The 26467-nt window shown below is 39.0% G+C and overlaps 1 protein-coding gene across 1 annotated transcript in view; it reads right to left on the reverse strand.

The window, feature by feature from the left end:
- Positions 1–26467, reverse strand: part of LOC134571235 (dynein axonemal heavy chain 11-like) — a 260314-nt gene that overhangs the window by 213731 nt on the left and 20116 nt on the right. Inside the window, exons 9-17 of the mRNA XM_063429407.1 lie at positions 19434–19571; positions 18287–18411; positions 13739–13931; positions 12729–12833; positions 11822–12214; positions 9028–9360; positions 5373–5627; positions 4447–4616; positions 535–754 (exon numbers count right to left, since the gene is read on the reverse strand). Coding sequence (XP_063285477.1) covers positions 535–754; positions 4447–4616; positions 5373–5627; positions 9028–9360; positions 11822–12214; positions 12729–12833; positions 13739–13931; positions 18287–18411; positions 19434–19571 — 1932 coding nt within the window. The remainder of the gene's footprint in view (positions 1–534; positions 755–4446; positions 4617–5372; positions 5628–9027; positions 9361–11821; positions 12215–12728; positions 12834–13738; positions 13932–18286; positions 18412–19433; positions 19572–26467) is intronic.

The following is a 26467-nucleotide window of genomic DNA, read 5'->3' on the forward strand; positions in this document are numbered from 1 at the left end:
AAACATTTTTTTAAATCCAAGATAAGAAAGAAAGATTTCTTTACGTCTACGAATTCCTTATAACTTTAAACCATTAATAACCATATCAAAGTAGGCTTGCTTCAAGATCATTATACCAGTCTAATTCAAAATATTATTGTAATTCTATACTTGTAACGTAACGTATACCCAGAATTCACAGAGGTTATTCCATTATTTATTTAACTGTTCTCACGTATACTAAAGAGCGTTAGGTGCAAGTGTAAAGGTTTTATATGAAAAAAAATCTCAGGAGTACAGAGTGTTCCTAACGTCCTATTTTACATACTTACACTGCTAATGAGGTGTAGCTAAGAGTGGAATTAATCTATTTTACATACTTAAGACTGCTAATGATGTACAGGTCTTAAATCTAAGGAGCTGCCTCCTAGGAAAGATTAATTGGCAAACTCTACTGAAAACTGAGCTATCTGATGCTCCAAAGACATGTGTTTATGCATTTCTGTTCTTTCTTATTCATTGCAGTGTGAAGGGACAGCTTGGACCTGCACTCACTTCAAGCCGTAAATAGATCTGATCGGGTAGCTGCTGTCCGTAACTTCGAAGTAATTCAGCTGTGGCATTCAGATGTCTAAAGAACTCATCTGTGGATTGTCGATCACGTATTGCCATTAGATGTCCCATTACTTTTGCCAGTACAGAGTAATTTTCACCTTTCACTTTTGTGGCTAAACCTTTCTCGTTGTGATGAATAAATTCATCAAGCTCATTAACACTGAAACAAAATTTACACTTTGGTTAGAAAATGAAAATAATATTTTAGTAAAGCATAGTTGTTTTATTTTTGCAGTTAATTAAGAGTTCGTACAGGAATATATTCCAATATCCACAAGCTAAAAATGATGTATTATACAGGAGTGACTAGAAGACCTGTTCAGCAAGCCTTGGGTTTGGCCACGCTTCAAATTCCCTATTTGCAGAGCGTCTTATCTTCCCAACGTTTTTCCACAATAGAATCCTCCTGGATTGCAAAGAGAATTCAAATCAAATCTCAACTTTTAAATTTCACTTGACCTAAGTTGTTACATTTAAAGGAACACTATAGTGTCAGGAATACCCAAGTGGTCTTGACATGGCCGCAGATCAGAAACTTAGAAACCTAATATAGGTTTTCACAAATGTTGATGAAAAATAAATTAGTTCCTCTTTTGTAAATAAATGTTAATAGTAAAGATAGACAGAGTACCATGTAATAGCAAAGGAATCTGCTTCTGAAAAAGAATGCATTCGTCTCCTGAGGCTCATTTCAGAACCCCCATCGGAACCACTATCAGCACTCAATTCATTAGGAAAGATATTTACACTGTCCCTGGCAGCATGGATGGTGGGGTTGACATTATATACAGTCCTTTGGAGCATGGGAGAGGCTGACTGAATTACAACTGGATACATTTGTTCCTCCTCAGAGTAGAGGCCAGATCAGGAGCACAGTGGACAGACAATTGTATTTATTTTATCAGGCTTCGAAACAAAACCCATGTATAGTGTACACACAGGGTTATTAATGAAGGTAAGTCTATAATAGAGCACTATAGGTCACCCCAGTCTTATATTAAACCGTTTTATTAAAAAAATATGATTTTGGGGGGCGGGCCGGACCGCCGGCGGGATCAGACGCCTCTGTCTGAGCTCCCGCTTTGGAGCCGAAAAACGTGGCAAACCGGGGGCACTACCTACCTAACTACCCGCAACAGCACCCACCTTGATCCTCAGATCCCGAGGTACAAGGGGATACCCCTCAAGCGACAAGCAGTAACCCGACTAAGGCCCCGAGGCGCGAGGAGCTTGAGCCGGGACGAGACGGCCGCTCTCCCGGGTCTCCGGCCGGGGTCCGGCGCTCCCCCCCCCCCTCTGGACCGGGGGGGTCATCCCGGTCTGCACACACACAAGCAGAGACCCTTATCATGCCATGACACGAGGGGCTGGAAATTGCTACCCTGCCACACACCCACCGCAACAGGGGGATAGCTCACCGCATGGTACAACCAAGATGGCGGCGGTGAGAAATCCTTACAGATCAACCTGCCTAACTGAAACTGTGGATCTCGGCAGCACTCACCTGCACATAGACGAAGCCATTGCAGGGTATGGGCGCAAACGGGAGCGAAGGCTTCTAACATCACCAGCAGGCCAGTCACTCCAGCCAGCAGCGAACAGGCTGAACAGACCTCAAGGCAAGCGGAGTAAAGCAACATCGCAACCTAAGCTACGCCACAAGTTTGAAGCGGGGAACGCGGGGACGGGACGTCCCACTCCGGGCACAGCAATCACCCACAGAATAACCGAGCCAGCAAGCAGCCCACCCAGGCCGAGTGCCAGGAGGGATTTACCTCCACAGCATCGACCACCCTGCAGGAGGAACGCCCGCCGCTGGCGGCGAAAAAGAACTGGCACCGACTGCACCCATAACGGTAATGCCTCGACCTCATAGAGCCATCGAGCCAGTGGTCAGACGATGCCACCCTCAAAGTGGGCCTGGGGCTGGAGGAGACCCGCGCCCTATAATGGCCGCTCCGACACTTGGGACATTTCGACATGGGCCTCACCAATATCGGCTGCAGGCACGGGATGACTCTCCTGCACGGTCACTACCGCATAGCGACATGGACAGCCGCCTCGCCATCACAGCTACGTGATCACAGTGGACTATGTCCTGCTAAATTCTTGAGCCTAAACCCTCTGAGACAGACGACCGAAGTCCATGTAATGATATGTCTACTATGTTATGTTTATTACTCAGCAAATTTGCTCGCATACTACTTGAATACCATATGCCTTACTGTCCAACTAGGTTGTCCTCCTATACAAATGGTTATGACGCCGATTAGCATTATTATTATTGTTTCTCATACCCATTCGCCCAATAGGCCCTTAAGATGTGTCTGCACCATTTAAAATGGCTGCCTCTCTGCTCCCCTTCCCAAGCCTTTACCACATCAAATAGGTTTAAATCTGCCTAAATTGTGGGGAAAATATGTTTTTTTTTTTTTTTTTTTTTTTTTCTTTTCTTTTGGATCAACAGCAAAAAACAGGTGTGAGGAAGGCTGAACTTGATGGACGCAAGTCTCTTTTCAGCTATCTAACTATGTAACTATGTAACTATGTTGTTAAATTTTTCTAAGCAGCCTACACTAGCTAATGTTGATTACAACTGTAAGCGGGTCTAAACGTTTGTCTAGCCTTTTCACCTGTATCACGTCACAGAACGAAATTTTACAAGACCCAAGTTTATTAAGCATGCCATTAGTTTACCCACTGCTCCTATCTTATGTATTAACTATTGGTAGTACATCAGACTTGTTCTGTTTCCTTTTTACTATGTCTTTACACACTAAGCACTGAACCATTTGTTCTCGACTCAAATCTATAAAGCGATGTCTTAGCATGTTTATCTACTCCTACCTTTCCCTAACGTTTAATCCTTCTAGACTATCTTAAAAAAAAAAAATGTGCAACTGTATCCTGTGCCACAATTGTAAAATCTTGTTTTAATCTGGTACATGCTACTGCTGTTGTGGCAAAGTATGAAAGCTTGTAATATTAACTCTTGCACGAAAAAATAAAGAATAAAAAAAAAAAAAAAGAAATAAAGAGGAAAAAATAAATTAAAAAAAAGATTCCTGTTTTGACATAAAAGCAGTCTTCACTGAACCCCACATAGTTCATATGTAAATGCATGCGCTGTTGGTAAAACCGCCTACATGCACATGAATGCACGATAAGAATCTTGGAGCATTCTGTTGGAGCTGGCTGGAGGTGTGTTCCTGCTGTTTAGAGCACATGACCTGGACGTTCTCTGAGGAGAAGTGGGAACATTTATTTATTTTATTTTTTCCCCTCCATATCTCATCTGTTTTCCCCCCTTCATTTTCCTCCCTCCTTCTCTCTTAATAAAGTGTGTTCCATAGATGGGAATACCCTATCATCTCTAATTTGCCAAAAACACTCAATAACAAACTTTGTGGGTTGTGACTGGTAAGCAATTCACCCAGAGAATCCGATATGATGAAACACTGTTGTACAGTATCCCCATGTTATGAGACATACTGTTGTTCACTGTTCTATCCATGATATTTCTGAACCCAAAAAGCATTATACTGTACAATGGCTTTATCTTATACATTGTAAATTCCATACTAATAAACTCTGGTATTATGTGTATATAAACAAAACCAAATAAAGATTGTCAAAAAAAAAAATATGATTTTATGATCATGTACTTTCAACACGTCAATTTGTTTTGTGCATTTGTTTTAATGAAAAAAAAAAATAAGTTGACCTAAGTTTTCCATGCTGTCTTATAAACAACCTATTTGTACTATATATATATATATTTTTATATCCAAGGTTTGTAGTATATTAATGGTAGTAATTAGTATTTGGTGAACATCCATAATTGGTAATTACCTGTGTGTGACAAGGTTCAGCAAATGATTCTGAAACATCCAGCTCCACTTCTTGATGACGTTCATCAAAGACAGTTTGAAAGGTTTTGCATTGACCCGAAGCCACCCATTGAAAGTCTTCCCATTCTGAAAACCTCCAACTTCATTAAACAACGATTCATAAAAGTTGATCTTTAAACGGAGAACAATTCAAGAATATTTAAATCTCCTTTTTAAGCAGAAAATTTCTAAATTTTATAGAGAATGTATGTACGTCATTCACAGTTAGTTCAGGTTGTGAGATCACGTTTCTACATATTTTACACATGGACGTATTGGTAATAAACGAAATAGTATTTATGTCACAAGATATCTTCCATAGAACATTTGATGGAAAATATGACCACTGTTGAGATGCTCCTGAGATTGTTTTTATTAGAAGTTTAAACCATTGGAGACTAAGCCTGGTCATATTTACATTTTAACTTAAAATAGGTCTAAAATCAAATTTGATGGCTTTCAAAAACTTCATATGGAATTATTAATTATATAATCAATTCATAATTTAATTATTAGGGTGCGGGTGTTTTAATGAATTAAACTATTAAATGAATGCTTGCACTGCAAAATATTATTCTTTTTGCAGAGTTCTATGTAGCCTGAGTTACAAAGTCAAAGGACATTTTGAAAGAGGTACAGCCGACAGATATATCTTACAGCATCCATTAACTGTCAGTATATTTTGCAAAGTTCTTCTTCATTTAATTCCAATTATTACAAAGAACAGGGGTTATATACATTTTGGTATAAGATGGTTCTCCAGTTACAATATATAAATGATGTTCAGCTTCGCAGCAATCGTTACCATGTGTATATATGCAAGAAGCCATAATATTTTCCATTGGATGACAATTCAAATTGAGTCATTTGTTTCAGCCACACTCTTACCTGTTTCTTGAAGTGCTCTAGCTGTGGTGAGCATTTTTGCAGTTCATAATCTGCATATAATTCCATCTCTTCTCTGCTGAGAAACCGACCATATAAGAGGAATTGCTTCATGAATTCTGTTTTATCATCCGTCCACAAATAGCTGTACTTTTTAAAGTATCTCTGATACTCTTTCACATTAAGAATGGTCGAGTGCACCCTGCTCATTATTTCCCGATGCATTTCTTTCAGCGTCTCCATCTCATCAACATCTTGCTGGATGCAAGAAATAAATATGACCCGAATATGAAAGCAGTGATTATCTTTCCCCAATAAAGAAATGTAGAAATGCTTCTGCACAAAAAAGGAAAATCTACTATCCAGTATCCAGACTGCTAGTGTGTTCAGTCGTAACTAATTCGGAATACGGTGGACACTTTGCAAGCTGAAATATTCCATCTTTAATATATTATCATTTGCTAGAATACTTTGCTTCAAACCAGATAAAGAGTATGGTAAATGACTTTGGGAAGTTCTGATAGATATGATCTGGGATAGATATTGAAATACATGTATGTCTTAATCGAAAAAGAAAGAGACAGAAGATATTACATTGAATATTGTTATAGCTTTTTGTGTGTTTTCTTCGGGACAGGATTAGCGGTAAAAAGTCATGGAATACTGTTAATTGGATGGTAAACTACTGAATCAGTATAGTCATTGGAAAAAGATAGTACACCTTCTTTGAATTATATGGTTTTACATATCAGGATATAATAGGAATCATCTGTTTCTTTAGCAGGTCTTCAAATTAGGCCAATACAACCTCAGACGAACAACATATTACACACCATGTCAGAATAAAACAAAATAAATCCAAAATGGAGAAGCCATGTGTGAAAAACTAAGTACACCCTTACTGCTTCCATAGGAATTAAGAGGCTAAGCAGCTGAGTAGAGGACAGGAGCTGCTAATCAAATGCCCTTGATTAATTGATCATCAGCAAGTTACAGTTTGGTGATCTGGAGCATTCAGGTGTGTGTTAACACAATGCCAAGGAAGAAGGACAACAGCAGTGATCTTAGAGAAGCAATTGTTGCTGCCCATCAAACTGGGAAGTGTTATTATGCCATTTCCAAACAATTTTAAGTCCATCATTCTACAGTGAGAAAGATTATTTCAAAAGTGGAAAACATTCAAGACAGTTGCCAATCTTCCCAGGAATGGACATGCCAGCAAATTTACCTCAAGGTCAGACTGTGCAATGCTCAGAGAAATTTAAAAAAAAAAAGTTACATCTCAGATTCCATAGACATCAGTTAGCATGTTAAATGTTAAAATTCATGACAGAACAATTAGAAAAATATTGAGTAAGTATGGTTTGTTTCGAAGGACTGTCAGGAGATAGACTCTTCTCTCTAAAACGAACATGACAGCATGGCTTAGGTTTCCAAGGCTGCATCTAAACAAGCCACAAAACTTCTGAAACAATGTCCTTTGGACAGACGAGACCAAAATGGAGATGTTTGGCCATAATGTACAGGGCGACTTTTCGGTCAAAACCAAACACAGCATATCAGCACAGTCACCTCATACCAAATGTCAAACATGGTGGTGGAGGAGTAATTTGGGTTTTGTTTGCAGCCACAGGAAATGGGAACCTTGCAGTCATAGAGTCAACCATGAACTCTTCTATATACCAAAGTATTCTAAAATCAAATGTGAGGCCATCTGTACGACAGTTAAAGCTTAGCCGAAATTGGATCATGCTACAGGACAATGATCCCAAGCACACCAGCAAATCTACAACAGAATGGCTGAAAAAGAAAGAATCAAGGTGTTGCAATGGCCCAGTCAAAGTCCAGACCTTAACCTAATTGAAATGGTGTGGCAGGACCTTAAGAGACCTTTGCATAAACAAGTGCCAGCAAACCTCAATGAACTGAAGCATGGCTGGACAGGGAAAAAAATTTGTCTCAGGCATTTTTTTTTTTATCACAGCGGCCCACTAAGAAGGGCAGAAAGGGTGTGTTTTGTCATCACCAATGACAAACACACCCCCTCTCAAAGTGAGCATGTTGGTTCAATGCTCTTCCAGGGCAGACCATGAGCAGAGCTCTGCTGAAGAGCTCTAGAATGAGAAAAAAGCCCTGTATTTGTTCTGCACAGTGCAAGCAAATTTAATAACATGCTTGCACCGTGTTTCTTTGCAACTTTGGTGTCTCTATAAATGGCATACCAGGAGACAAAAGGGCCAGGAAAGAGTATTGTGCATGTGTTTAGAGCCTGCTTATGGGATTGCGTGTGTATAGAATGAGCTGATTGTGGTGTGGTATTGTGTAATAAGGTCGGATTTAGTCGTGTTGTGTTTGTGGTGTAATGTAATGCATATGTGGCTAGGGGCTGCAGAGAGTGTGTGCATAGGGGAAGTAGCAAGTGTGTGCATACGGGCTATAGTGTGTGTGTGTGTGTGCGTGTGTGTGTATAGGTGATGTAGTGTTTGTAGGGGTTGTAGAGAGAGTGTCTGCTTAGGGAATGAAGTATGTGTTTGCTTACAAGGATCTAGTGTGTGTAGGTGGTGCAGTGTGTGTGTGTGTGTGTGTGTGTGTGTAGGTGGTGCAGTGTGTGTGTGTGTGTAGGTAGTCAGTGTGTGTGTGTGTATATATATATATATATATATATATATAGGGTTAAGTGTGTGTTTGAAGGACCCAGAATGTGTATAGGAGATCTAGTGAGTGTGTATATAGTGGATTCAGAGAGTATATAGGGTTCTAGTGTGTGTATGTGTGTAGATGATCCAGAGTTGGGTAAGGGATCTAGTGGGTGTCTGGAATGTAATGTGTTTAGGGGTGCAGGACGTGGTGAGGGGTGCAGTGTTTGTGAGGGGTGATGTAGTATATATATATATATATATATATATATATATATATATATATATACACATATATATATGTGTTTGGAAGTATTGTGTGTGTGTGTGTTGGGGGGTTCTGTGTGTATGTGTGAGGGGTGCAGTGGGTGTGTGTGAAGGGTGCAGTGAATGTGTGTGAGGGGAGTAGTGTGTATGTGAGGGGTGCAGTATGTGTGTGGTACTGGTTACTGTATTCCCCCAGACAATGCTTTGGTTCCGTAAGTAATATTGTGAAGTTGCAAACTACACATGCACTTCTTGTGGCTCACCAGCTTTTAACATTCTACTCCCATGTTAAAGATAATGAGAGTTACACACCTCCCAACATTTCAAATGGATTAAGAGAGACACTTTAATTGTAGGTGTGTGACTGGGGGTGTAGCTAGGGGCGGGACTGTTCTGAGAAGTTTTAGTTGACTTACTAATTACAATTCATACAACTAAAATGTAATTTAGATTGAGAAGAATGTATCTTATATGCACAGGCTGATTAATAAACACATTTTTAGTTTGTATACACATTACGGAGAATATTCTCTCTGTCGAGCTCTGTTATACAGGTTAGGATAGAAAAGAGGGACAGAAGGATTTGAGCCCAAAAAAGGGACTGACCCTCCTAATGAGGGTCACTTGGGGGTATGAAGTTATATCCTGACAATTGCTAAGCAACTGCAGTGTGCCCAGTGTTCATACACTCTGTATGTAGTGGTTTTTTAAACATTCACATTTTCAAGAAACTAAAAAATATTTAAGTTACAAACCTGGTATGTTGCTTTTCCAAGATGTTCAGCGACTCGTGGAATGGAAGACGCAATTCGATACGTGTCTCTAAGCAAATTTTCTATAATATTTGAAAAATTGCCACTAATTTTATGGTCCAAAGAAGGTATAAAAGTAATTTCGCTTCCATTAAGGACAAGTTCTACTTCAAACAAAGGGGCATTTTTAAGTGATGACTCTGTGTTATCAATCAAGTACTGAAGTGAACACTTCACCGCTCTGTACAATCCATCTAAAATCATGCGGTCTATGTACTCTGCGTAGGCCTTCCATTTATCCGAAAGAGGTTCTGCTTGGAACAGTTGCTGATTGTGCTGCAAAAATAATGCAATTATTGAGTTCATGAACTAACAAGATCACTCTATGACCTGCTGTAGATTCTGAAACGGAGGTCTGATGTTAACATGATAATATTAACAGTCTTTACTGTACAATGGAAATATGGATCAAGGTGATTTTGTATTTGCTGGAAAAATCTAAAGAAGTGCAAAAAAAATAAATGCTAAAATATATTTTTCAGGTTAAATCGTTTCCATTTTAGAGAAAGCATAGCTAAACAGTCCTCAAGTAATTTTAAGATTATGCTGAAAAGACGAACGGTCACCTCTCAGCATATTTTATATTTGGTTTATGTATTCACTATAATCAACAAATATGTACTTGTGAGGTGTCAAAAACTAAATTCAATGTAGACATTCTTACTTTTTTACCCTACTACTGGGCGTCTCCATCTTAGCTCCCTGCCAGTGGCACCTGGCAGTCAGTACACGGACAGTATATAGAGAAGAAAAAATGTTAAACAATGTTTCTATTTCTACTTCTTAGTTAGAATATGTGCCTTGATTGAGGTGGATTGTGATATAATTTGCTGCCACTTTACTAAAACTTTAAATAAAATGAAGCATCACACACGGAAAGTTAACACTGGTTATATGTGGTTTTCAATATTTAATTCAAATGTGTAATTTCTAGAGAAGTGATATTTCCCTTTTAAGGACTAAATATTAAATGTTGGAATTATAATATTGTGTCTAAAAGACACTAAATCAGCATGGACTTTGGTAACTCCTTATCGTACTACTGTTAGGTCATTCCAGTTTAAAAAGGATAATTAAATATAGTATGTAGTATGTCATATTTGTGACAGTTTATAAAAGTATTGATTTTAATACATATGTGTTCTTTTATAACTGGGGGGCAGAAACACCTCCCTGGCTGCCACTCAGACACCCAGGGAGGTTTTCTTCCACTGTAGATGGCTTTACAGAAATAAGGGAATGGGCTGGCGCACTGTACTGGCACAACGCCTGCCTTCTCTACTCCTTAATGACTTGTATTACAGCGCATTGAGAAGCATAAATACGCCAGGATTCTGTGCATTGAAAAGCCTCCGATTGGTGTGTTCCCTGGCACAGTCTGAAAGCTAGAGTTGGGGAAAAAGGTGAGGCTTGCAAAGGCTGCAGACAGCAAGCTGTTTTTCATATACCACCACCAGAGAAAACACGCAGAAAAGAAAAATACATGCATTTTTTTATTTGGGGCTCTATCTAATAAATAGTTAAAATAAACTTAAATTAAGTGCTCCTTTAAAGACCCCCCTGTGTCATGATAACACTTTACCCAAATAGCTTTGCCTTACATTTTTATAAAACCTAGGGTCTGCGGTATGTAAGACTGGACTATATTGTTCATTGGTCCAGGTTGCTATTGCATAACACTTCTAAAACAGTAGAAAATCACCAGCATAGTGTATAAAAAGGATTAATCGGAAGACTGCGAACGCACATAATGAATGGTGGATGTAAACACTACGAATGAGTTAAACCTTTCAGTGTAAGAGTCATAAGCCACACTCATTGGAGTTCATTAACCAAACATGGCATTCTGAATTACTGACAAAGAATTGGAACTTTTAGGTCCGAAACTCAGTATGGAAAACATTTCCAGCTTACCTACTTTGTCAGTTCTTCACAATTTCCAGTTTAGTAAATAAAACTATTTTCTTGTTTGTGTGTCAGAGTGTGTTTGTGTACAGCTTATGTGTGCAGCAGTGTGGGTAGCAGAATATGTGTGGGGGCAGAAATTTGGGTAGTTAGGGCTGGATTTACACTCCATGCTGCCCAAAGACCACATATGCAAAACTTTGGGGTATCCGATTGGATGCCTAGTGCGAGTAGTTTGAATGGTGAATATGACTAGATGGGTGGTTGAATGATTAGTTGGACAGGGCTTAGAAGGAAGGTGTGTGTGTGTGTGTATTTCTGAAGGTAGGCTACTTGTGGTGTTGCCTTTTTCTAAGTTGCTGCTTGTGGGGTTATGTGTCTGTGGGCGGCTGCTTTTTGGGTTGTGTATGTGGGGTAGGTGCAGCTTCTCTGCTGTGGGTGTGGAGAGAAGGTTGCTTTCAGGGTTGCATGTGTGGGAGGCAGGCTGTTGTGGGGTTGTGTGTGTGGATGGAGATGTTTGTTATGTAGTATGTGTGTGCATTTAAATTGAGGATTCAAGTCGTTAGGGGCTGTAGTTTATTTGTTATGGGGAATAGGGACTGTAGAGTGCTTGTTGGGCCATGGAGTGGGGAATCCTGATCCCTGGTGGTCCGATGGAATGCGCATCTTGTTTACACCCCCGATGGGGATAGGGATATATTTGGTCTCCCCACTGGCCATTTAGCTCCCTCGTTACTCAAGCACTGGCCCTGCAGTAGTGTTTCAACCCAGGCAACAGATATACCACAGACAATATTAATAGATACTTTAAATGTTAACTTGGTGAACATACCTTGAGAAGTTCCTGTATCTTTTGCCCAACTTCTTCTGCATAAATACATTGTTTGGCTATTCTCTCTTTATCTCCAAGTCCCATAAGTGAAGAACGTTTCCCACTTCTTTTCACCATGAATGAGTTTTCAGTCAGTCCATTCATAAGACTGTCCATCTCCTTGACATTTTGTTTGGCCTTCAAGACTCTGCTATCCACATCATACAAAAGTTCTCTAGTCTCTTCAATATAAATTTCCAAATCGTCTGCCTGCCATGTCAGAAGACCTAACGAGGGCTGTAGCTTTTCATCAATCACTGTCAGTTTCTTCTGTAAAATGTCTCGCTCCTCTTGTAAGATTGTGTTTTGCAGTCTGTTATACCATGTTGTTATGAGATCCAGGTTGGCAATATGCTGGTGAAAAGTGTAAAACGAGATTTAGTTAGTAATGGAGAATTAGTGCACCTAGGAATTATATACTTTGTGTTAGAACTGGGCTTCTGGAAGAGTCCCAGATATTTTGTGTTTAGCCCACTTACCTATCTTGTTCTGGTTCTGTGCACTACCTACCTCCTTTTAGATATTCTCTACGTTTCTCCCACTTTCTGACCAAATCCATCCTGCTCATCACTACTCATTCCCCTAATTTTGTCTCATTCCCAGCGTTTTCAGGGTTATTCACAAAAATGTAAATGTTGAAAATGCAAAGTGAATACGAAATTAATTTACCATTTCAATATAAAAGAGCTCGATTGGAAAAATTACCCAACCCACCTACATGTAAATTTTTGCCTAAAATTTGAAACTAATTTTGAATTCCCAGCACATTTAAGCGAATTTGTCTTATGGAATAAAAATAAAATAAATAAATACAAGCATACTTTTCCTTCTACGAGCAGTACTATAAAAATTGCTGCTAACGCAATACCTTGTGCAGTGTCTTTCTCTGAAGATATAACTCTTCTGCCACATCGGGAATGTTTGACACATGCATAAACTCAAGATATTTCACTTCGCAAAGAACAGCCATCAGCTAAGCATGAAATATATAAAATAGAGAAAGGTCAGAAACTATTATGTATTTAAATTAGGGTAATCAAGATGAATAAACTATCTGAAAACACCACGAGTAGAGCCGAGTCAAACAATTTAAAACTTTGCTTCAATTTATGTACAATGACATAGATTATGTTTGCAGCTAAGTGTTTAATGTCTAAGTATTTTTTTGTTTGTTTAAAAAATGCTTTGTCACCACTTTGCTTCATTAAAACTAATAGTCACTTATTAAAATTATACTTGATCATTGCCCTTCTTCTTCTTACTATCTGCCACTGTTAATGCATCTACAAGACATGTCTCATCATTTCTGGAACTCACGGATAAAATTAAACAAGATAATGAATATTTTCAATTGCAACATATGATGGAACTTTAAAGAGTAGTTTTCCAGACAAACTTTAGATATTGCTATCTGTTCTGGACCTTCAACACAGTGCCACCTGTTTTTCCATATCAAAAGTAGCCTCAGTCATTAATACAGGGATATTCAATTATTTTGTGAGCATCACATTACTTTGTATATAAAACAGATGTAGAGGGATGAGATGTAAACAGAAGCCAAAGTTTCAGAACGTTTTCTACAATGATGGCTATATTAATCTGTCTACATTATTCTCAAGTTGTTAACTAGGGTCCATGAGAAAAACATAGGAGCTTTGATTATATACAAATCAGATAGTCTTCAGATAATAACCTATATAGTATGGTTTTATTTTTTATGTAGTTTTCTTTCTCTTACTAAGAATCACAAAGTAGCCATGTACCTATTCCAGGTTATGTGTCATAAAACCCAACACCAATTATACTGTATGTCAAACAAAGGCTCAAAGGCAGTCATTTTTCTTTGTTTAGCATTCTCGTCATGCGTTTCTGGCTTACTTTTGGGTTAAAATTAGTTTTCAAGAGTCCATCATCTTCACACTTGAGAATTGGTTGATTCAAATATGACTCGCACAATGCACAGAGATCTTGAGTCCATATACTGTAGATTTCCTCATCGTGTATATCTAAAAGTTGCAAGAATGTATCATATTTCTCAAAGATCAGGGTAGCTTCGTCGTTCCGCAGCGTCCTGCAAGGAACATTTGTTGAACTTTACATTATTAAAGATTGGAAACAGACAGTATTCAAAGCCATTTTTTGTTAAATATAGTATGTTCGATGTCAGGCCTCCAGACAGGAAATGCTTTTAATAAACCGATTTGAACAAATTCACAGATGACCTTGACAAATGTAGAACCTGCTTCTGGAACACTAAAAAACATCATCCATATTTTATGGATAAATATATGGTATTTTGCTCTTGTTCGGATCTCATTATTAATTGACAACACTTACAGGATTACTTAAAAAATGTAAGTCAGTCAAGTTGAAAAAAAATGTAAAATAAAAGTAGAATTATATTTCACAGTAAGTGCCCAATAAATATATTTTACCATTAATTAAAAATGATAGAAGGTAGAACACTATTATACAATTAGGCATTTTAACTTAATTTTAAATTATGATCTTAATTATACTACTAATATTTATAGGTATCTGGAATGGACATTCTTTGGGGTTTGCCAATGCTTGCATAAACATTATAAAAATATGTAATCTTATACTCACATGGTATAGAACTATTGGAGAAATATATATTATAAGAAGTGTTTTTTTTCTACATTTGTGAATGTTCCCACAGACTATTAAAGGGAAACTGTCATTCCCCAGAATTTCTAATACTATGTTAAATTAAAGCTTTTTTCAACAAATATCTATTTGTGAGGTTTGATAAAAATTGTTTAATATATCAATCCACACCTCTAGATCCTAAAACTGGGTGCCGCCATCTTAACTTCCTGTCAATCATTGTTATAAGCTCTATCCTTTGCACCTAGCAGTCAGCAAAGAGAAATCACACAAAGAGGAGATATGAAACAATGTTTCTATTTCTCCTCTTCATTAGCAATGTTACCGTGGCTTTTCCTTTGGGAACTGGGTTATGTAATTTGCTAATATAAAATTGTTAATATAAATTTAAAAGAAGGGGGCGGGGCCTGACCGTCCAGCCGAGCAGAAGCTGGTCACATCGGCTCCTGAGCAACTAACCGTTTATTGCCCCAAAATAAACGTTTTCAGCACATATCTGGCATTATACCCCTGCCTGACAACCCCTGGGCATACCTGGAAAGGAAGCAAGCATGATCCCACAATGTGCCCACGCTGACTGGCGGTTGCAAACTGCAGCCTACTCCGTGGGTGGAGTGGGGGAAGCGGCTGATCTCCCGTCCCTGGCCTGGAGGGGCCAATCCTGAACACGGCCGGCACCTGTATCCCCCCCCCCCCCCCCCCCGTGGTCCGGTGGGGGTTATCCCGGACCCCACCAAGGAATCTTAGCCAAGCTGCACCAGCAAAGCGAAACAGCATCTGCAAACTCGAAACGCTGTTGACGAGGATCCCAAAATGGCCGCCGCTGAGGAATCATCGCGGCATGGAGGGGCAGAGCCCACATCGCGGAACGAACAAGCCTGCTTAACCACGACCGTGGCAGACCCAACTCTATACCAGGCAAGCCCTGGAGAATCTATATCAGACATGCCTCACACGTCCTCATGGGAAATCAGGCTCAACGCTGCCTTTGAAGCATTCTGCACAGCCTTCTGGGCCCGAATCGAAGCCCGACAGCTACAGAAGCCACTTCCCCCACAGCCACATGGGGAGACCCCCAGCGTCGATAAGACACGCCATTCCCCTGCTGAGCCAAAAGCCCAGATGGACACTAAGCCCAACAGCTGTCCACAACCAAGTGACAGGGGAAATGGGACCAGTCCCCCCCCAGCCCACCTCCACCATGAATGGCCGACCAGGCCCACGAAACGTCAAACTGGCAGGCAGTGGAACCCCTCAAAAGCCCCCAAACGTGTGAAAAGAAAACCCCGGCCAGCTCGACACACCGGCTCCCGAAGGAGAAGAGGCCCACGTGGCCCACTGGACCGGAGCCAACACCTCCCATGCTCTAATCTCCAGCCGGAACGGGGACCATACCTGCAGTCTACCTACCACCGGGCGACAACCCATAACAGGGACCTCCACAAGCTACCTCAGGTACCTCGAGGAAAACGCATTCATGGTCCTTCAATGACAGCCTGGAGACAAGCCAACAGGACAGGCCTACAGAACGCGGACGCGACCATTCAGCGGAGAGGCAGCACTCTCGGTGTGGAGCTGATCCCTCGCAAACATCCCATCTGGCCCGATCTCAAGGAAAGTGGTCCCAATAGATACCGCCCCAAACGAAGTATTGAGGTAGCAGGAGGCTTGGACTTACCTAAGCAGGTACAAATACTGCCGTTAATGAGGATCGGCTGATCTGGATACAGGACACTAAGCCGGAGCTCAGTGCTACCAACCATAGACACTGCGCATTAGAACATGTCAAATGTGTGCTCCACGCTTACAACCGAGATTATTATGTTTTTTGCAATACTCACTTACATTTATTATAATAGCAACATGATGCCTAGATCCCTCAGTAGCAATAACACATCTTGCTTAAGTATACCTATATATGCCCAGATTTGATGCCCATGAGAATATAATGCTATGTCAGACCTACTGTCGGTGTTTGCCAGTATTGGCTACGGGCACACACTGGGCTTTACTCATGTCAGCTCCTGCTGATAATGGGCTAGCCCAGTTAAGAGACCATCACCCTTTCTCACTATTGCTAGCATTTCAGTATCTTATATAAGCATATTTCTTTGTCACATAGTCCGAGTGAAATGATGTGACTGCCATATCTACTCATTGATGTATTAAGCCTGACTAAGAAAATGAAAAACGTGCAGTCCTTGTCATGTATTTACATTCGTTGATATGCTCCTATGTGCTGTTATGGAGGTGTATGCATTTTGGTCAAGCAATTAACATACACAGTGCTTCTTGCTATCTTGCCATTTAACTCTCCTAATAATCTCACAGTATACATGCATAGCATAGGGCACATAGCAATTATGTCATAGCAACGCTCATACACCTACTCAGCCCTAGAGGCAATACTAATCGAACCATGATTAATGCTTATTTTTTGTACATATATTCCTGATAGTATTCAAATCGTCTACTCTACACCTGGTGGCTACCAACCTGGTTGAAGCTAATGTTGAAGCTAATGCTCTCTTAAAAATTGTGCTGCTAATTCTTGACATGTTACTGTTTATCTTGTGTTGTTCCATCAGCTTGTATCAGCTGTCGTGGCGATATAAGCTTGTCTGTAATTCTTAGCACAACAAAAATAAAGAATAAAAAAAAAAAAAAAATTAAAATAAAACCAAGCATCTTCTGGAAAAAGGTTTAACACAAGTTATAAACGTTTTTCAATTTTTTATTCGATGGTATAATTTCCTTTCTGGCTAGGCTGTCAGGTCTTCTATATATATATTTCAACTATACTGATACTCCATACCAGGCATTGGCAACCTTCAGCACTGCAGATGTTTTGGACTACACCTCCCATGATGCCATGTCAGCATTATGGATGTAAGAGCATTATGGGGGATGTAGTCCACAACATCTGGAGTGCCGAAGGTTCCCTACCCCTGCTCTATATTAACCCAGCCTATCCGGCACTGAACTGAATGTATAACTATGCAGAGGCAGGGAAGCATTTTGTTTTAAGCTTGATTATACCTACATCCAGGTGATTGGGACATTTCAAAGCAGAACACTTGCAGGGTTATTCACAAAAGTGAGAATTCAAAGTGAATTTCAAATTCAATGTAAACATAGCCAAATTCAAAACATTCTCTAAGTCTGCTATGTCTCCAGTTTTACACCACTATTATTTAAGTTATTGATATATTTTAGTTATTATTTAATTTTATTAAGTTAAAATTCACTTTGAATTCTTACTCCTGTGAGTCTGGTATCCAGATTGCCAGATCGATAAAACTCTTAAACAGAGCGTCTTATATAAACTGTTTCTAATATAGGAATGTAACACGGAACGTAACAGTTCATATCGGAAAACCCAGATACTATGCAGACATTCGCTGCCACTAAGACCTGCATATTAGAGATGTCCCGAACAGTTCGCCAGGAACTGTTCGCCGGCAAACATAGCTTGTTCGCAGTCGCCGCGGCGGGCGAACATATGTGATGTTCGGTCCGCCCCCTATTCGTCATCACTGAGTAAACTTTGACCCTGTACCTCACAGTCAGCAGACACATTCCAGCCAATCAGCAGCAGACCCTCCCTCCCAGACCATCCCACCTCCATGACGAATAGGGGGCGGACCGAACATCGCATATGTTCGCCCGCCGCGGCGACCGCGAACAAGCTATGTTCGCTGGCGAACAGTTCCCGGCGAACTGTTCGGGACATCTCTACTGCATATGCATAACAGCGAATGTAGATAGGTGTACATTGAAAGTTACATTTGATACCTGTGATTAAGGATGTTGAAGGAAGATCTGTGTTTTACTAATCTTTCTCTCAATTCGTGAGACCATTTAAGGTTCCCAGCAGTTGTAGGCATGTTTTTATGAAGTCCAGTGTGTCCTTTATTGCACTGCAGATAAAATAAAATAGGTACAGGCACTCAGGATTACTGCAGAAAGGCAGGTTTATTGGAACAAAAAGTGCATCGTTTTGGCCTACACAGAGGCCTTTTTCAAGCTCAACAAAAACTGCAAAGTTTTGGCCTACACAAAGGTCGTTATCAAGCTTTATTGCACTGCAAACATATGAGGTAATATTTTAATACATTTAATTGCTGTATAATGTGGTGTTTATATATATATATATATATATATATATATATGTATAATAACATAGCATTGCACATATAGTATAATGATGTATTATGCTTCCAAATAGGTCTCTTAAACTGTAATCCCAGGATGCAGATTTTGCACTTTTAGTGTGGAAAAAAAGGTGCCTCAGAAGGGATATGATAACATTATACAAATATATCCGGGGCCATTTCAAACCTATGTCTGGCAATCTATTCATAAACAGAACTATACATAGGATACGAGGTCACACATTTAGACTGGAAGAAAAGAGATTTAATCTAAGGCAAAGGAAATGTTTTTTAAAGTACGAACAATAAAGCTATGGAATTATCTGCCTGCAGAGGTGGTTTCATCAGAGTCTATATAGATGTTCAAACAGCAATTGGATAAGTACTTGCAAAAATATAATATACAGGGATATAATTTTGAATTAGTGGGGTAATAGCTTTTTGATCCAAGGAGAAACCTGGCTGTCATTCTGGGGTCAAGGATGATTTTTTTTCCTAGTTTGTTGCAAAATTGGAAGCGCTTGGGTTTTTTTTTTTTTTTTTTTTTTTTGCCTTTATTTGGATCAACAGCAAAAACAAATGTGATAAAGGCTGAACTTGATGGACACATGTCTCTTTTCAGCCATGGAACTGTAACTCTGTAACTTGTGGAATCACTGGGAATGTAGGGCTTGTATTTGTATTGTTTTCCTTTGTATAGTGTGTATGGTTTTAGACTTTTTGTTTTCTCTTTTTGTGTTAATTTCACTTCAAATATCCAAATATTTAGATAACCATATCCCACTTACTTTTTCCTTTTGCTTATAAAATATTTCCTTGCAGTAGTTAATTTCCTGTTCAAACATACAAAGAAGCGTAACATAATTTGGGCAAAAGAGAGAGTTTATAATTGGCCGCTCCAGGAGTGAACCAAAGATTTGCAAAACCTAGGATAAAGAAAAAAAGAAAGAAACACTAGTAAACTAATATTGATATCTCCTGTGCAAGGTCATCATGCAAGATACAACAGGATATGTAATAAAGCAATATAATTAAATCAGTATCCGTGCCCTCTCCCGTTTGCCTAAACATGCATCACCTTTTTCTTAAACCAGCAAGCAAACATTGTAAACCGTCACGCATTCATCCGCACATAAAAATGTAGTTAATGGCATTTACCGTCCTGACAGGAAGAGCTGTGCCGAGCAACATTACCGTCCTAACAGGAAAAGTTGTGCCGAGCAGCAATCATGCACATGGAAACCCTAGTAATTGCTTTTGGGGTCAAAGGCTGGTTACAGCTAATCAGATCCACAGGAAGGTTTGTGCTGAGCAGCAATCATGCACATGGAAACCTGGTAATTGCTTTTGGGGTCAAAGGCCGGTTACGGCCAATCGGATCCACAGGAGGAGTATTTAAACCCAATTCTCCTTTTGCTCACTGCCCTGTCGTGGTTTCATCATGATGGTAATCAAAGAGTGCGTTCCTGATCTTGATTTTCTGGTATTTGACTTTACCTTAGTTTTGACTTCCCTGATTTCTGGTATCCTTGACTTTTGGCTTTCCCTCATCATTGAGTCTGATTCTGTGTTCCTGACCTCTGCAAGTATTTTGACTATTCTTGGATACGTTAAGTCCGGCCATTCTAAGGTCCGGTTATACGTTATCCTTAGTCCTAGGTGTGACACAGTTCTATGTGCTGGATCAACGTGTAATCCTGACAGTAAACAAGCAATACAAATGAAAATGAAGCAAGGAAAACTTTAAAAAGTTTGTAATGAACATTTATAAACTTACTGTAAGCTTGGCCAGATTGCATGGTTGGGCACAGCTCTCAGCTAGGGTAGTTTTTTTAAGCCTACTCCTCTACCCTCCCACCCATACCCAACCATTAATCCAATCCAGACTAGTCCACTAATGAAAGAAATGGGACATAGTTGCGTAGCATCAGCAAGCTCTTCATTTTCCCTGTGCTGACTAACTCAACAGGAAGAAATAATCTCAACACGGAAGCCTGCGATGCATGCTCAGACTGGTCAGAATCTCTCTTTTCCCAATGTCAGCATGTCGTAGGGTGAGGAGATCTTCCAACTGCACGTGTGTGACTCTGTCAGGCATGCACAAAGCACTTTTACAGCATTCCTAGGGATAGGACACTGATTGGTTAGATCCTGGAATGAGTGTGGCAAGCGTAACAAAGAAGAAGCAGGTATATCTGAAAAATCATATTTGCCTGCTTTTTCAGCCTGCAGTGAGAGGCAACTGTCTCATTGAAAGCTAAAGCTTTTGGATTAGACAGCTGTCTCAAAGTAATGCATGTCCCTTTAAATGATTTGTTTATAAATCATGTATCAATTGATACTATTGGGGATGCATAGCTGGAAAAGTTAGTAGGACATTCTATTATTTTGTACAGTGACCACTCCACTGCATGCTTGGATATAAGTCATGATTTATTTTGACTAATTCTGTTGTTTTGCCCTAATTAATCATCTGCAAAAGTTAAGTCTGACCACCCGGTGGTATTTGCCTGTCTCTCTATCTAACCTACTAGAATAGTCTTTTCCTATTTTCTTTTTTTTTTTTTTTTAAAGTACAGTATTCCTGACATCTCATGTTACATCTACAACTTTTCATTGTTGTCTGTTATACCATGCACAGTAAAAATAAAGCATGGAAAAATTAAAACGTAATGTAAATTATTATATATGAAAAAAACATATATATGAAAAATGCATATCCGAAAATGTATATAAAAGTTATTGGATTTTACTTTTAACCGTTATTTCTGGAAGAAAACACCTGCATCTTTTTAAGGTAAATTGAGACATAGGAGATCTATCTGAATTTAAAGCTGCATTCTGATTGGCCAGTTGTCTTTTCAGCTAATCATAGCTAGAAATGAAATCACGGTCACTGCCCACAGATAAGGACACACTTATGGCACCCCCTAGTATACAGTAGAGTGCATACGTCATTGAATTATTGAAGTTAAAAAAGGTACGTACCAATATATTAAACTTAACATAGATCAAAACTCTATTGGGTTTTTTTTGTTATCTAACTGAGCTTGGTGCAGGACCAGGCCTCTTAATAGTCCAGGCCTCTTAACCTTGTTGTAGGCCTTGCATAACAGTTTTATTGATAAAACTCTTTGCAGTTTATTTTACCTGAATCCTTTATTAGTAAGCTGGATTAAAACAGGAAGACGCACAATTCTATGTAATGTTATGTTAAAACAAGTAGTAATGCACGTTGTGATAGCTCTTCAAATATTTATTTTCATGGGCAGAGTTTGAAGATGTTCTGGCAGCCCCAATATCTGTCAAATAGTTGTGTCTTTTAGAACAAACACAGTCAGTAGTTTCAATAAAACATAAAACTAAGCACTTTACTCAAATCTGTGGCGGATTCATCAAAGCTCAATACAAACGGCTTGACTCTTGCAGCAGATAAGGTTTCAAGCACTTTCAGAGAGCCTCTTTATCCGGCAAAAAAATGAAGGCACATTAGGGTTGTTATTAAACTATTGTGCCAGTATAATATGCTGATAAAATGCAGTCAATGAGCAGCCAGTTATTCTGAAGTCTTTTATGAATTTCCCGTCTTTTGTTAGGAACGAGATTTAACAGATTGCAAAAAGCTTTCAGCGTTGATACATCGGGTCGTGGGGTCCCACTTGTATCGCTCGCTAAACTGAACTATGACAATCACTGTGTTGGGCTGCAATTTTTATTCCAATGTGTCTTCCAAAATCCAAATTGCTTTCTAATTTATTTGTACTAATTAATTTAAACCGAAGTTATTCACCCCCATTTCAAAAATCTATTTAGATTTTTAAACAGTAAAAAAAAAACAATATGTCAAACTTAGTTATATGTCAAACTTAGTTATATGTCAAACTTATGTCAAAATAGTTTACATTGGATGGATTGATGGATGGATGGTTGAATACATGGATGGGTGGATGGAAAAGGATAACTAATATCTCAGTCCTTTCCCAAATCCAGTTGTTTATGTTGATCCCTTCCTGCTATGTTCTGTGGTTGGAATGTAATTTCTGTTGTAATAATAATACAATTCTTGAGTGGTCGGTGCTAGCAGCATTGTGACAGGATGTGTTCCCTCAGTTTTGAACAAGCTCTGGAAATATTTGGCCAATACCCTGATATTTCCTTCTCCACTTTGGGAAGAGTGTTCAGTTACTAATGGTGTGCAAGAGCAAGAAATATAAGGTGGATAAAACTTTACTTATTGCTGATATAGGCAATTAACTTTGGCGGCCACACAGTTCCTAAGGGCCTGTCATGGTGTCGCCATTAATGCAACCATTTTGGTCGCCCAGTAAGTCCTCACTGATGGGGTAAGAGGAGATGGAGTTGAGGGCTGAGATGGGGTATACTGACCTCTCTCCTAGAACTGTTCTCTTAAATTCTTTCCAGGCCTCTCAAGGGCTGCACTAGAACGGAGGAGGTCAATGTGCCCGCTGACAGAGAAACTCATTACACACAACTTGCCAAAATCCATGCTCTGTCTCTTCCCTATAATAGTATAGACGGTATTTAACTATGGCTGGACCATAGGAAGTTAGCCGACTAGACACTATTGAGGGTTATTGCTCACCACTGTCAGGAGTGAGACCCCGTTTGGTTAGGGTAGAGGCTATCTCCATGGCATCCTGTACTTTAATAGTCTCAGAGTTCTGAGTGATCAATGCACATCTCGGGTTACCGCAGTGATAAGGAATGAAAGGAATGAAATTATACTCTTCAATGTAAAAGGAGGCTGCGGGAAAAATTTAAATTGGACTTATATACATTTTCTATGAGTCTAATAGGAAAGTTGCAATCTTTAACTCTTTCTCGCCTTGTGCCCCTATTAAAGATAAATACAAATATAGTAATAAAAATGTTATCTTTACATTTATTTCCAACCAATTATCACAATCCCATTCCTGAGCCGTACCCTTGCTTAGTCAAATGAGAGTTACTGTCCATATACTCTTGAAGGGATGATCCTTCTAACTTTAATTTACAGCATACTATGAGCCCCTTAATCGTAATTTTCCCCAAGTCCTAAAAATACCCTTACCCTAAATACTCCTAGTGCTCATGAACTTTAGCTCTAACCCCCCTTAAACCTTAAAGAAGGGGTAGGCAACCTTCAGCACTCCAGATGTTATTGTCTACATTTCCCATAATTCTCTTATGGATGTAATCCTGGCAAAGCATCAGGGGAGATGTAGTCCACAACATCTGGAGTGCCAATGGTTGCCCACCCCTGCCCTAAAACATACTCTAATGGTACCATATAAGTGGTGCCTTTTTTAAATGTATTGTAGTGCTGCTGTCTTCTTATAAATGGAGCAGTATTTTAGTTTCACTGTAACAAGGTTTTATTTTTCCTACTCATATCAAATAAAAAAAATTAAAATAGCAAGTAAAGAATATTATCAAATAACCCTGGTTTTATTGTATTTTCACTGGTTCTACAAATTACAATGGATAACAAATGATCATTCAGAACTAAGAAAAATTGTGGATTTAACTCCACACGTCAGCCAAAAAATACTGACAATGATATATTTAAGAACACTCTGTCAATTCAATGACACCGGACAGCGGGAGTTAATGTAGATTTAAAGCTGCAGACATTTATTTTGTCTCCGATAAAAACCTTAGAAAGAATGGACTGTAGACAGAAAGCATCAGCCTATTCTACACCTGCTGCTCCCTTAATGGCTATAAGAGAAGTCCAAACGGAATCCACTCTGTAGGGGTAAAAATGTACTAAATTTTTAGACTTTCAACATAGCCAAACCTCCATTATGCATGTTAAACCTCATTAGCTGGCACTGAATTCATAATTTCAGCACTGAAGCTGAATGTACTATTTTTCAAAGCTACTGTCCTGAAAATTAAACTCACACAAAGCATTGAAAAACCCATTAAATACATTAAAACAATTATTGGGGTTCTGTAGTCAGAGATTTCTTTAATTGTTTCCCACTTAAAAAAAAAAAAAAAATTACAAAGATCCCCCCAAAACAAATAAAACTTAAAAAGATTCCCCAAAACCGGGAAAAAAATAAAACCAGATAAATACAGATCCCATAGAACGCCTTGCATTGGGGGGGGAGGGGTGGCTTCACAGGGAGCCCCCATCTCCTTCCACTGTATGGGAGCAGCAGGGAACGAGGTAGAATCTGCTGTCCCTAATTTGAGACATTTTCTATACATTCCATTTCTGCAGAATTCACGTACCAACACATGACACAATTCACATAAATTTATATACAGATGCAAATAACTCAACAATTTAGGGTTTTAGCAAAAAGCGGTCAAAGCAAGAATGTAATTATGCAGCACGGGGTAGAACTGGGCAAAGCCATACCCACTAAATCACTATTCATTAAATGGTTGAAAGCAGTGCCCTGTTGTAAGTTGAACTAACTTTAAGGCAATCTCAGATTTTGAGCCAATTTGGAATGAAGCTCAACACATGCAGATTTTTTTTTACTCTATTCTGCTGAAACCTGCAACAATTCACAGACTTTACATTGCAAGAAATATATACGAATTAACCTTCCTTGATACCCCAATTGCTGGAACTAAGTATTCTTTACTTTTTTTATTTACATATGCACTGTTTTATCAATTAGATTGCTAGGCCATACATTTCTCAATTTATGTTTCTGCTATTAAGTTGGTTAGGGAAGATTGGCATGGGTTACAAATGTCAACGGATATGAATCTACTTTTGCAGTTGCTCGAAATTTTATATATGGATTCACATGGCTGAGAGAATATGAAAACAGAATGTTTATAATCTCAAAGTATCATTGCTAGAATTCCATAAAACTTTTCGTAGAGTCCTTGTGGTGTTCGGTGGAGGTTGATAGAGGTGGTTTGAAAACTTGTGTTTTAGACAGTATGTGTATTGTGTAGTCTATATTCTAAATGTTTGTTTGGACCACATGATTTCTGATCTCCCTTGGTCCTTGCACACCCCGCCAGAGCTAAATACTGGCATTGTTTCAGTAAACGTAAAAATGTACACTAAAGTGTCACTTATTGACTCTAAAACGGACACCAGCAAATATTTAGTTTAAAAAAAAGACCCCCAAGAACTCAAGAAGTTTATCTATATGGATAGGACGTTCTTTAAAATTATAGTGCTTGGCTCCGTAGGAGCTCTGTTCTTGTGGGTATGGATTTTCTTTGTTAATTAATTCTGTCATTGAAACAGATCAGTGAAAAATTATTAAATAAATAAATAAAACAAAAAAATGAAGGCAATGTATTACTTCCTTTAAAAGTGTAATATCAGCAGGACTTTATAAACCAGACTATGTAACCATAGGGCCAAACTACATAACGATTACCTGTTGGTCACGGTGTCTTTAAATGTTCATGATTCTCACAAGTGACTGGCAGTAGAATTAGTGGGTGCTACCGCATAATTCTATTGCAATTGCTGCATTTAGAAGACAATCATTTTTTCCATTTTGTTTCTAGTGACCCCTCTCCAGGCAAAAGGTCAGTTACCTTTACGCAACTGTATGCGAAATCCACGGAAGACGGACCTTCATTATGAACACACCTGGCATCGTAGTCATGCCACCTGGACAGTCACTGTCCTATCTACAATTTAATGATGATTTTAAAATGTTTTGTCCTTTCGTTGGGGTATTCTTACACAGATGCAGCTAAAATTGTTTTTCACTCAGTAGGAAGTTGTTCCCGACAGCAATTTTGCCCGCTGTAAACCTTTTTATTTTACCAATTGTCTAGCTTTTGTTTTTTTAACCTACCGTGCACCTTTCATTATGTTGACATTGGA

The sequence above is a fragment of the Pelobates fuscus genome, chromosome 8 (assembly GCF_036172605.1).
Source record: "Pelobates fuscus isolate aPelFus1 chromosome 8, aPelFus1.pri, whole genome shotgun sequence".
Classification (NCBI taxonomy): domain Eukaryota; kingdom Metazoa; phylum Chordata; class Amphibia; order Anura; family Pelobatidae; genus Pelobates; species Pelobates fuscus.